A 13,620-nucleotide genomic window follows, 5' to 3' on the forward strand; every position below is an offset into this window, starting at 1 on the left:
TTTATTTAATTTGCAGTGCCAGAACCTGGGAAAACTGACCACAGTGCAAATAGGACATGATAATTCAGGGCTGTATGCCAAGTGGCTAGTGGAATATGTTATGGTCAGAAATGAAATTACAGGGCATACTTACAAGTAAGTATCATCCTGACATTTCATGTTGGGTAAGTAGAATTTCTGCAGGGAGCTGGCATAGTAGGGCTTGTTTGATTAGAAAGGTCTTACCTCCTAGAGCTCTGTCTACAGCTGCCGCTACCTGAAGGCATAGAAAGGTCATTTGGCTTCTGGCATTAAACAAGTTGTGTTTCTTACAAAATTAAACAGTTTTCAGTTTGCAGATGCTCATGTTTAGCCTCCAAACATTGGTGAAGAAGAGGAGTTGACTGTTACACATCCTAAAAATAATCTGCCTTGAGCCCAAGGAAGAAATAGGAAGTTAGAGCTTGCTGCTTATCAAATACTGGTAGTATTTTATATAAAGCCTGAGTGCTCTAGGTGTTATAGAGAGATCTTCGGACACAAGCTGGAACACAAGGGCTTATGAGTGTTAGAAACCTGTGTTTGCATAGTGAAAGTAAAGGAATGAGATTTATAGTAAGAATTAAATTTATTTGTGTTAGGTACAGCATAGTTTGATGCCCTGTCCTTTGTTTAGAGAAATGGTCAGGCTCATGTTGATGACAAATTTACGGGTAAGTCCACTCGGTTCTCCATGCCAGTTTGTTTTAAACGAAGAGGCAAGATTCTATTTTTGGGTGCTGTTCAGTTTTCTGATTAAGCTGATTAAACTGACATCAACATTGGTTCATAGAAAGTGATAATGAGCAAGTGAGCACGTGTGCTTTCTAGTATCTGATTTAATATCCCAATTTCAATAGATGTATTGGTGTGTTTTGGCATTTGAGTATATGTTTGGGTTTGGTTTTTTTGTGGCTGGCCTGCTATGTAACATATTCAATGAAAGCATAGGTGTATTTCACCACCATCTATAGTGTCTAGTGGGTCTTCCCCTTCACCTCTTTTTTCCTCTGCAGCCCTCAAATCATATGCTACATATAGGACACAAGACAAAATCCGCCACTGTTTTCTTTGCAGATCATCTAGTGTGACATTTAGCACAAACCTGGAACTGAAAAGCTGTTTTACTTTTGCTCCCTCTGCTGGCAAAAGCCAAAACCAAGACTTTGTTTATTTGTTGTTAGATGAGTGAAGTATTTCTAATAACTATACTAGCAGAATTTGGGTTTTATGCAACTGCAGTTGAAAGCCTTTGGCATGGAATTGAATCTGGGTTGAAGGACTTGATCCAAATATCTCCTTTATGTTCTTAGGTTTCCTTGTGGAAGGTGGCTTGGAAAGGGAATGGATGATGGCAGCTTAGAGAGGATCCTGGTGGGAGAGTTGCTGACTTCCCACACTGAGGTTGATGAGCGGCAGTGCCGAACCCCTCCTTTGCAGCAGTCACCAAGCATGATCAGAAGATTTGTCACTATATCACCAAACAATAAGCCAAGTGAGTGGTAGGCTATGTCTTGTCTTGTACTGTTCTGCATCATCACCTGAGGAGAGCTGCTTGCAAACAGAGCTGTAGGTTTTCTTGTATTTTAGAGCTATAGCTTGGAGAGGACCTGTGAAACTCACTTAGACCAACCCCCTGCTCAAAGTCCAGCTAACTTTCGAGTTAAATTCTGAGCAGCCTGTTCTATCTACTCCAAGTTTTGAAAGTCTCCGAGGATGGAAGGAAGATGTCTCTGGACTTTTATCTCAACCCACGAGTTTTTCTCACTTCTACTCTTCCAATTCTCTCCCCCATCCCACCGGGGGTGGGAAGGGAGAAGTGAGCGAGCGGCTGTGTGGTGCTCAGTTGCCGACTGAGGTTAAACCACAACATCTTATTCCTGATAAATCAGGTGGTTACTTTGCTCCCAAGCATGCTTGGGTTTACAGTGAAGCTATCCCAGGAAGTATTTCCAGGATGCCCAGATTTGGTGGTCCTAATCAAAGCACATTTCCTTTTCTTAGGTTTGGGCCCTGGTCTGAAAATGCACATAATATGTAAAAAACCTTTCCATCTGTTATTGTGTTGAAACACCACAGTGTTAACTTTGATATAAAACCAAACCATCTCCATTTCTACCTTTTCCACAGTAAATAAAAGTAGAATTGGATTTCTATTACCCACAGTCCAGCACCTTTTCACTAACAGTGTACGTTATACTGCTTCATGCTTGTCGTTGGTTTTGTTTGTTTGTTTCTTGTGGTATGCCTTATCCCTCATGCACAGATACAATTTCTAAAGCTGTTACAGAGTGACTGGATATATTTTTCTATTTTGCAGAGTTAAATACTGGTCAGATACAAGAAGCTATTGGTGAAGCTGTCAATGGTATTGTCAAGCATTTCCACAAGCCAGAGAAGGAGGTGAGGAGTTGTATTGTCTGTGTAGTGGCACTCCTGTCTTAAAACTCTTATTAGTAAGCATTGTAGAATATATAACAAATAACTAAACTGAATGAACAGCCATCTGTTTGAAAATTCCTTAAGTGGAGCAAAAATAAGATACTGAGACTACACTGTTGGAATAGTACATCCTCAAGTACCTCGGTTTTGCTGCTAACTGGAGCATTCTGTTAATTTAAATGTTAACATTCTGTTATTGGAAATTGTGTTATTAGTCAAATTCTGCTGAGGATTCTACCTGTACCACTGTCAAGAGTGTTGCTCTCTGTTCAGTTTGTTCTGGATTAACTGACATTTTACATCTGCATTGAGTACTGGGTAGGTTTTTTGTGTCTGTTTTGCATTATCTTTGCTACTTAAAACATGAAAACCTGTGGGCCACTTTAAAAAAACCCAAAAGAAACAAAACACACACACACACACACCTGCCCCCAAGTGAAGCAGAAGTGCTGTCAAAGACTCTGGTGCACTTCTACATTATACATGTAATCATCTTAACTGACACAGCAGTTATTTCCTGAAACAAACTTAAGAAGCATGCCTCTGTCAAAGCATCAAAATCCAGCCCTTGTGAACAGGAGTGGTGTAGAGCAGTGCTGACTCCTGTATGGATATCTCTTGAAAGTCATTAATTTTTTACAAGTCCTCCCATTCCTTCCATCTTTTCTAAGTTCAGTATAGCATGGCAAATTCATATACAGTATAATTCTGGTTGACAGTCACATTTATACAATAATCTGAAGTGGTCATGCACTGGTTTTGCAAAATACAATTTACCATCATGTTCTAAAGAAGAATTTGGGTTTTTTTCTGAGGTTTAAAATTGCATTAAATGTTGCTTTTGTTGATAACCAAACAATCTGAGCTACCTGCTACAATGGAGCTGTGATCTTTATTACTTAGTAGAAGAGGAAAATATTTTCTTAATTTTCTGTACAGTAGTTATTATTATAGGTAAAACGTGCTCATGATCTTTATCTTGGCTTTTTTGTGGCTTCATTTGATGATGATGAGACCCTGAGACTGCTTTCAGCCTCGTTCTTAGAGAGGTCAACAAATTTTTGAATGCTCAGGACTTGTGAGAGCTGGGCCATCCTGTCTGGAGCCACTGTTTGACAGTAGACTGTAACTTTGGGCATTGATTTATTTAAAAACTGGTTTCAGTAATAGATGCATGAGACACTTTTGTATCCCAAGCTTCCAAACTGAGATAAGTGTGTGTGCTTTCTGTGTGTGCTTGGCAGAGAGGCAGTCTGACGCTGTTGCTGTGTGGAGAAAGTGGACTTGTTTCAGCCCTTGAGCAAGTGTTTCAGCATGGATTTAAATCACCGAGACTCTTCAAAAACGTCTTTATTTGGGACTTTTTAGGTAAGTGGGAGGAAGACATACCAGAGCCTGCTTGTGTCTTCGAAGTATATCCATTAGTGTGCCTTTTCATTGCCACTGTGTCTCAGCTGGTATGAACAGCGTCTTTCTTGGAGGCATCTCAGCGGCATCTCCTTATATCATCATTTTACTGTAGCATCTCAAAATTCAATAGATACTAGAACTTCTTTAGCTCTGTTCACAGGGAGGGAAGTGGAATCCCAGTTTTACGCATGGGGAACACAGGACTGAATCAAACAGAAAAAACCCAATGCCTAGACATAATCATTCTGGAAATTCATGGATGAGCTTTGAATCTAGGCCTTTCAACTTTAACTGTCCCCTCCATGACACAGACGCTCATGCTGATTTGCCAACAGTCCGATATGGGCATCAGATAGCCTTACGGATTTGTAAGCATGCTTATGGGGAAAGTGTACTGAGGTCGTACTAAATTTAATCATCTAAATTTGAAAGTCATAGTGCCTAATTATTTTATTCCAAGTACAGGAGAATGATATTTCAGCTATTTTAGGACTGCTATATGCACTGATGAAACTTCATTATCTCCCACCATTCTTTTAAGAAAAAGCACAAACATACTATGAGACCCTTGAGCAGAATGAAATGGTCCCAGAAGAGAACTGGCAGACAAGGGCCAGGAATTTCTGTCGCTTTATCACTGCTATCAATAACACCCCTAGAAACATTGGGAAGGATGGCAAGTTTCAGATGCTGGTGTGTCTTGGAGCCAGGTATAAAGAAACTTTGTTGTTGTTGTTGTTGTTGTTATTTTAATAAGATGAAAAGGATGTTGCGTATTAGTAAGATAAAACCACACAACTGCTGGGTTGTGCAGTTTGACTATTACTTATACAGTTCTTTGATATAACTAAAGAAGGATCAAGTGAACCATGCCCTGAGTTCTTAGGCATGTGAAGTGTGGGAAATCTGAGAATCAAAACTGAGTATCCCAAAGAGCTGAGCAGCTGAATCAAGAGAGAAAGGTAGTAGGCTGGTGTGAATAGCCTTCCTCATGTGCAGCTAGCAAGGTCAGAAGATAGAAACAGAAAACCATCTACTAGTGAGGCCTCTCCAGTTAATGGCTGTGTGAATTCTCCACCCTCCATCTACGCATTGTAGGAGATGGGTAGGAGGGAAGCTGGGACCATCTAGAAGCCTCTTGACACAAAGGCAATGGAGCAGGCTAGTGACTTTGGGCCTGCTTGGGACTTCCAGGCCCCCTGAGAACCGTATCTTTTGATGTGAGGGGTGGAAAGCCTAACGTCTCTCACAGATGCTCCCTACTTAAACAAGTTCCACAGACAGTTACTCTCCCTACCCCGCCTTCTAAAAAATAGGCGGAGAAGATGGTAGGTCTGTTTAGAAGGCAAAGAATAAAAATCATGTCAGTGAAAATGAGAAATTAACTTGGCTTTTTTTTTATTTCCACATTGCCACTTCGTCAGAGACCACCTTCTGCATCACTGGATCGCCCTGCTCACAGACTGCCCGATCACAGCACAGATGTATGAAGACACAGCACTGATTAAGGATCACACTCTTGTGAATTCTTTGATTCGAGTGCTGCAGACCTTGCAGGAGTTCAACATTACGCTGGAGGCATCTCTTGTCAAAGGAATCGATATTTGACCTCTTGTCCCACAGGAAAAACTATCTTTTTTAAAAAAAAAAAAAAAAAGCAACAAGGAGTGAATCTCATTAGTATGCAAAAGTTCTGTCTGCCAGTACATTATATTGTGAACTTGTTCATGGCCCTAAAATCCAACTTTGACTTTTCTTGAAGGAAACTCCAAAAATAGTACAGGCAAATGGATAGAAGCTGTAAACTCAATGTAAAAAAGAGGATTTTGGTATAAATCTATTTTAGAGTTTATTTGCTGATTTGCTTTTTACACACTTTCATGTGAAAGAGATAGAGATGAGTATTGTGCAGCTTATTTTAAAGCTGCAGTATTTCCTTGCCATAGAAAATGTGCAGTGAGCCTTTCAGCATTCTGTGAACTTGCCTTCAGATATGCTGTATGTCATAGACCCCAATGTATACACTCCATTTCTGCTGAGAAGGTCATTCTATAGTTTTTAAACTAATATTTTATATATTAACATTATTACCAATGTTTGATTTTTAATGTATTGGGTCACGTTCTGCTTCAAGGGAACTACAAATGATGTGTGCTTTTTTTTTTAATAGCTCCAAAGCACTGATTTGTCAACAAATAATTTTTTCCTTTATTTTTGTTGTCAGTATTATTTTTAGTGAAATCCAGGAGACTGAACCGTGAAATGTGCAGAGATCAAAGTAATATTTTTCATATTGGTATGTAATTGCACAGAAGAAATTAAGCGTGTTTTTTAACTGATGTTTTTTATTTATTTAACCTATCGTTGTGTTTTGTAAGTTTGTCTTTAAAAAAAAAAATCTTCTATGATACAACTGGCTATGTTATGTTGCAATTCAGAATTTACAGTGCAGCCCACTTAAATGAAAAACCTGGAATAACTGTTCATAACACAAAGATGTTTCTACCTGAACCAGCCTTTTGAAGTTTGGTATATGGTTGCTGCTGGTAATTCTCTTAACTGCTAATAAAGAGGGACATGAGTTCCCCAAATGCCAGGTGACTAAATAAAGATGTTTATGCCCCGATGAAATAATAATGGTATACCTTACTAACAAATACAAGGATTTCTTAATTTTTCTGTAAAGACAGTAAGGCTTTTTCTTTTCCTTTTGAATGCAATGTGTCTTGGGTCCTGTTGTCACAGTCTGTTTCATTTGGGATGCTTTTGTTTTAGCAGAGAAAGCTTTAGTCCACTTCTACAGTAAAACAAACATTTTGAAAGCTTAATTTATTGGAGATCTGGAACTTGGCAAATGCCTAAAGGTATCTCTGTTCATTTGAATCCTCTGATAAAAATCTCTTTGAAGCGAATATGTGACTTAAGAACACACTGATTTATCAGCATCACAAATTACTGTACAGAAATTCAGGGCTATGTATTTAAGAGGTCTCCACTGTATAAACTTATCTCAGTATTGTCTCTCTTTTGAGAAGCAGAGTCCAAGTTTTTTGGTTCATACAATGTTGTAGCACCTTTACCTACAGCTTAGTCACATCTTGTGATAGTTTTATTTCCATAATTTATAAGTATAGCACATGTATTAAATTTTTGACTGTTTTTACTTTTGTCCTATTTATTTCATTATTAAACTGAGAAGTTCCTTTGTCAGTACTTATCAGAGCAAGATTCTTTTTTTATTTCACAGTAGCATTAGGAAGATGCAAGGGCAATGTCCAAGCCACTCCTCATGCTGGGTGCGTGTGAATTCTTTCACAGTCTGGAGCTTACAGGAGCATTTCACAGAAGTATTTTGTGTGTGCAGGTTTGGTTTTGTTGTTTTTTTTCCATCTTTGGAAGGGCAAAAATAAACCAGATGTACTTAATTTTAAGAATTTCATGTATTCAACTTAATATGTTGGGATAATCTTTATATGCTTGCCCCAAATTGTTTATTCATGTATTAATAATAGCAAAAAAAATTTTTTTTACAGTGCTTTCAGCTATATTTAAGATGACTTTACTAGACCTGTGTATTTCACAGGGAATATGTCTACGTAAGAAAGGAGGGCTGGATTAATTATTTTGACTTTAACAGATTAGTTGATCCTGTTAAAACCGTATCTCTCATAGTATTAAGTATGGATTAATTTTATCTTGCATGAGGTAATTAACCCTGAATTAAGTTGGTTTTTTTTTTAAATTTTGTTTTCTTTACACAAGTTCACCTAGTGTGGCATGATACCATTGGTTTAATGGGTTGCTTTGGTGTGGATCTTTTGGTCTCATGATGACAGTTAGCAATACCTGGGATGGACACAGGCTGGGGTTTGCTGGTTCCCAAGTGGTGGGTTCTTTGGCTAGCACATGAGGATGAAGCTGTCCATCAGTGACAGCACCCTGTTGTGCTAGCTGTCCAGATGGAAAAGAAAGACGCAGAGGTCATCTTCCCTGCTTCTCAATTACTTTATTTGCACGGGAAAGACCACTTTGTGATAGACCCTTCCTGCTTCTCTCACGGGGGGGGGCTATGCTTAATCCCATTAGGATTCAAAGCATTTTTTGGTATGGATTTCTGAGTCTGGAAGGATTTGCTCCACTGAAGAGCAGTAGAAGGTTCTGAAATGCAGCAGAAAAAATGTTGGTTTTGTTGGATCCAGAGGCCACCAAGGAAGACTGAGATATTAAATGTAGCTCTGTGGTAGCCTGTGCTAGGGTTTTAGGAATAGATTCGGCTGGCATATCTAAGAACAGTTCAGTATGTAATAGCAGCCATAATCCCTACCGCTCTCCAGTGTTTACCACAAACCAACCTACTTCTTTCATTGATGTAGTCCCACGGAATAACGTTAGGATCCAGCATTTGCTTCTTCCATGCCATTCTGCTGAATAGGATGAGTCTGTATAAGAACAAATGGTGTAGTTGGCATCTTTTATGCTTTAACTAGAGCTTTGTAAAATCCATCTCTCTTTTTAAAACTTGCATTGCATTTTTTGTCAGAAATGAACTATAGAATAATGCAATTGTAACTTTTTTCCCCTGTTACTTTTCTAAAATAAGGGAGCAGGTTTGGTAGGTGCAGGTTAATGTGGCTATGCTGTTAGGTTGTTTGTTTTTTTTTTTTTTGTAACAGTTAATGGGAAAAGATAATTTTTTTTTAACAGCAGACATGCATTCTGTAGAGAGAAATATAATGATAAAGTCATTCATAATGCAGTAAATATATAGTGCTAAATTGGCCAAACATGTTTATGGGCTGATACCTGATTTGAGGAAAAAAAACAGGCTATCACCTCTCAATTATTTATGCTTCTTTGATTAATGCTATCACAGTTGATACAATGATACTTTATACAGAAAGAAAATGCAAATTAATAAAGACTTGTTTTAAATGTAACGAAATACTATGATGATAAGTTTATACAAAAAATAGCCTTTACCTGCCATAAACTTAACCATCTGACATTCTGTAGCTGAAAACATATTCATGAACTGAAGACTAGTCCACAACTTTTTCCATTATGAAGAGTATTTTTCAAATTGTTCAAATGGGACCTACTAGCCGGATGATCCATATTTTTGATGTGTTTTGAATTCATGAATATGTTAAGGTTTCTGCAGTGAAACTATTCAGAGTTAACTTTTTCTGTATATTGTCAAATGATTTTTGTCCATAGTGCAAGATACTATAGGATACTTGAAAATACTTGAAGATACTGTACACGTACTTCACGTCTTTGTAGTTCTTTATTTTATACCTAGAGATTAGCTGTTAAACTAAGATAAAGCATCAATATCTTATAAACTATATATTTTACTACATGGGGAAATCACTGGCTTGTTTTTTTTAAGGGTGGGCGTTGAAGTTTACATTATGATGACAAAACCAGGTACTGTTCTCCTTTTTTATTTTTCCTGTGACATTTCAATCCATTGGACATTAAATGTGAATTGGATATACAAAACAGTTTTACAGGTGTAGCTCATTTGCTGAATTGCAATAAAATTTGTCTTCTAACATGTGAAATAGCATTAATGTGCTATTTTCAAAAGCCTCTTATTATAATTTGGCTAATCGTCTTTTCTTCTTTGCCTTGACTGCAGGTATGTATGACATTTTAGTATCTGATTTGAGGAGATGTTTTTTGTACAGTTTTGTATCTGATCTGTTCAACTAAATGCCTGCCTCCCTCCCAGCACCAGTGTAGCCTTCTTGCAAGCACTTGTTGTCGGTCAGACTGCCATCAGTGGAAGAGCTGCTTACTCAGTAATCAGGGAATGGGGAGAACAGGAAGGCAAAGGGACTAATGCAGATCTTGGAAAGTATCTGTGAGTACACACACACACACACGTATGTGCTGCCATTTATATTAGCTTTCTTCCTACCTTAGAAAAACTTTTGATCCCAATAACCAAATTTGGTGGAGGTCTCCAAATTTTATGTTGTGAAAAATACAGTTAGTCACCTCTGTGTACCATGTACTCAACCTTTCTCTTTATGTGAGAGGATCCATACAGAGAAGCAAGAATTGTTGGAAATGTAACTAACTGATGCTTCAAATATAAGGTTAAATGAGAAAATAGCACCGTCTTCTATCTCTGAGACTTTGACAACATCTGTGGCCCACATGCGTGCCCAAGCATTATTGCCTATATTGCTTGTTTCCTACTTTTTTTACCCCATCTTTGCTCAGGGTAAGATCTAACTTGACAGATAGTCCCAGAGGAGGAATTATCGGGTGGAGGGGTTGTACTGGCTCAGATGCAGAAGTATGGTTCCTTCCCTCTCCATTCATTCACTTTTTGAATTATTTGAAGTACATACCGATGTACTGGAGCCCTGTATAATCTTGGTTCATTAGATAACTGCTCTGCTTATCTCACCTTGAAACTGGTTCCGCCTGCCTTACTGTATATTAAATCTAGTTTTTAGATTTGAGTGGAGTAGTAAACAAATGTGAGCGCAACTCATTTGTGGTTATGCTTTTGTAACTTTCTGCTGCCTATGTCCTGAAAGTTTTATATGTCAATTGTGTGAGAAGCAGGAAGACCAAGTCAGTTTTACTCACTTTCATCTCCTGCTTCATGCAAAATGCACTCTCCAGGACATCCCTGCTTGAGCAGGGGGGTTGGACAAGATGACTTCCAAAGGTCCCTTCCAACCTCAGTCACTCTGATTCTGCGGTTCCTCCCCACGTACCATGACAGGAACAGGTAAGAAGGCTGAAGGCCACTTCCCCCATGTTGTATGGTTTCTGTCATTCCTTAGTAGCCCAGCATCTGCAAAAAAGAGCTCATCCTTCAGGTGCACTATTTTTCCTGTGTTTTAAGGAGCTGCCCACTCTTCTGTCAGCTATAGCCGGAGAGACTTGCTTATTCTTCTGACCCTGCATGTTGGCAATGGCTAACTTCTGCTTTGACAAATTCCTGTTTTGAAGCTGACAAATATAGAAGGTAACTTTCTCAGCCTGGGAACAGTGGTTCAAGTTAGGACTATTCTGAAGTTGGTGGGGTTCACTCTGTGTCAAACTGTATGAGGTCATCGTTGGATGTTTTGTACCATCAGGGAAAACGCAGAAGGGAAGGAGTTTGATCATTATTTGGAGGTATCTCAGCTTCCTTCACCTCTCTCTATTTCTACACACACACACACTCTGGTCTGTGCTGGAGGCTTTTTTTTAAGCAAAGCAAAATAAAGAGAGTTAAGATCTGTCTTGGGGGAACCACATCAGTCTTCCTGAGCTGGCAGTGATTCTGCATTGTGAACAACTGATGGTGTCATCCTGTGTGCTCACTGGGGAAGATGCTGCGAGGGTGAACTCAACCTGCCCCATGCTCTGATGAGGTGGTGCTGGTGGCTTGAGCCTTGGGCAGGTTTGGGGGGGTGCAGTCATGAACTTGGTACCTGCTGCCAGGCGTGCCGTGCTTGTGTGAGATGCCAAACCTGCCTCTCTTGGAAGCTGAAACCATCTCAATTCCCTAGGCTTATTAGACCTGCTGCTTCTAATTCCTCTGCAGGGCACTATGAGGGTGGACGTGAGGCAGGCCTGGGTGGAGCTGTGATGTAAGCACGGCTTCAGAAACACATTCACTTCATCACGGGTGACCTTGAATCTTCAAGACTTCCTGCAAGGGGAAGGAACAAAAAGAACAGGGGCCTTGGTGAGCAAAGTGTGCTGTGCAACTGCTGGATTCACAGCGCTTTTATAAATGTCAGGTCTGAGGTGGTTTTACAGAAGGTGATGCTTATTAACGTCTGTTGGTGAGGAGAGTTTGGGTGCTAGGCAATGATTGTCTGACGAACTGGTCCAAACACATGGGTCTAGGAATGTGCTCGTGTTGCCATTTTTTGTAGTGATGACTTGGAAAGTTCCTACAAAGTACAAATGTCAAAGAGCTGCACCAAGCAGATCTTTGTCTAAAAGTTATTTCACATAGCAAAAAGTCTCCTTTTTTCCCTATTAACTCCAAGATGTATATTCATTAATAGAACATACTGTATTCAGTCCTGCAATAAATAGGAACTGTTCTTCAGGGACACTGGCATTTTAAGGTACAGATCCTACAACATTTAAAATAACACTGATGGATCTGATGTTTGTTTCACGGAAGTTCTTCTACCAGTGGAATAAAAAGACTTAGGCAAGGAGTATAAATTACGTGAGAGGGTCTTCTAGACTCCTCGTGACCAGAGGAACCCCAGATTTCCGCATTATTTGAGATAAGCCATGTGCAGGTCCTGTTCCCAATGAAAAGCCACTGTTAAATTGCAAAATTGAATGCTGATTACTGAAGATGTGTTATTTTATGTAGAACTCAACAACCTATTCAGTAGCTTGGAAAACCCTTGGATACTAAGATGGAAAGTGTAAGTGCAAAAGTTTGAGTGATTGATTTCAAAGAAAAACAATTGTTCAAATCCCAGTATACATACAGAGATAAGTAAGACTTGAAACTACAGCTCTGAGACATCATGTTTGTGAAAAGCTTTGAAATAATTAAATATTTGAAAGTATTTCCTCACTTGTCTGTCTGCCCCTTTCCCTTTTTTGTTCTGGCATCTCTCCCCCCCTTCCCCGAGTTGTTTTCAGCTTCTGTCACAAGCACTCATGCTCACTCAGTCGTGTTAAATTTTGGGTCAATATGATGCACTGTCGCTCAGCCCAGCAGACCCACTGCTTCTCACTATATTAAAGTAGAAATGAAATGGCAATCTAGATGTCTTCAAATAATGTTTGCTTACCATTAAATAATAAAATTTAACAAGGATTATAAAGCAGTTTTTATCCCAAATTTTCAGACAAAAGTATTCAACTCTACTTAGGAGATCAGGTGCAGAATTTTTGGAGCGGTTTTTACATCTGACTGCTCTGTGGCAGCTTAGTCTCGATCTCTCAATGTGAGGCAACTTCAAGTGATACTTAAAGTGGAGGGCAGGGGGGAATTGGGGATCTTGTCTGTATGGAAGAGTTCCTTTGGAGCAGCAGACTGTTCGTAGCAGCGTTGTGCTCCTGGCGGTCCAAAGAGATCAGACTGTTAGCGGGAAGAAGTTCTAGGATTTGCAAGATTGTAAGGTAGCACACACATTGGTACAGCTGAAAAAAGCAGACAAGTTTTCTGATGTGCAGCCTTTCTCCAAACATAAAACAGCCAAACCTCTCTCCCCAAAACATCTGTGAAACGTAACTGAGTGGGACTCTGGTCCACATGATACTGAGAAAATTTAGTTCAGGACTGAAATGCTGTATAGTATCTAGATGAGCAAAAACTTGGCTATTGGTATTAGGATCAGTATGCACAATGTATGAAAATATCCTGTTTGCATACAGTTCTTGCAGATATTTACCAGTAGCTATTTTCCTCCCTAAAACTTTGTGATTTTTATTTTATTTTTCATTGCTGAGAAAAACCCCGAACAGTGCTATTTGGGGTCTCTTCCTGTTGAACTGCCCCTGGTATGTTTGTTTTTCTTTCATCATACTTAGCTTATTGCTGAAGTTGAGTCTTAAGAACTTCTCTCTCCCGGTAAAGATCTTAGTACCTAGTGTGGTGATCTGTCACTTTGATTCTGTAGTTGAATAGAAATAGTTCAGAAGGCTACAGAAAGATGTCTGAGTTGAGGTCTGAGCTTCTGTCTGTTTTGTGTCTTTAAAGAGGTATTTTAATGGCAATTCATCGTAAACAAATGAGTATTATATGTGAAATAATAG

At 39.1% G+C, this 13,620-nt stretch overlaps 1 protein-coding gene across 5 annotated transcripts in view; it reads left to right on the top strand.

Annotated features, from left to right (window-relative positions):
• DENND5A (DENN domain containing 5A) overlaps positions 1-7,295 on the top strand; it is a 73,443-nt gene extending 66,148 nt beyond the window's left edge. For all 5 annotated transcript variants that reach the window (XM_076344028.1, XM_076344023.1, XM_076344025.1 and 2 more), the window contains 6 exons: positions 17-135; positions 1,332-1,513; positions 2,339-2,421; positions 3,705-3,828; positions 4,412-4,580; positions 5,295-7,295. In XM_076344028.1, coding sequence (XP_076200143.1) covers positions 17-135; positions 1,332-1,513; positions 2,339-2,421; positions 3,705-3,828; positions 4,412-4,580; positions 5,295-5,478 — 861 coding nt within the window. In that variant the 3' untranslated portion in view covers positions 5,479-7,295. The remainder of the gene's footprint in view (positions 1-16; positions 136-1,331; positions 1,514-2,338; positions 2,422-3,704; positions 3,829-4,411; positions 4,581-5,294) is intronic.
• Positions 7,296-13,620: the final 6,325 nt, after the last annotated feature.

Source organism: Aptenodytes patagonicus, chromosome 7 (assembly GCF_965638725.1).
Source record: "Aptenodytes patagonicus chromosome 7, bAptPat1.pri.cur, whole genome shotgun sequence".
In the NCBI taxonomy this organism is placed as follows: Eukaryota; Metazoa; Chordata; class Aves; order Sphenisciformes; family Spheniscidae; genus Aptenodytes; species Aptenodytes patagonicus.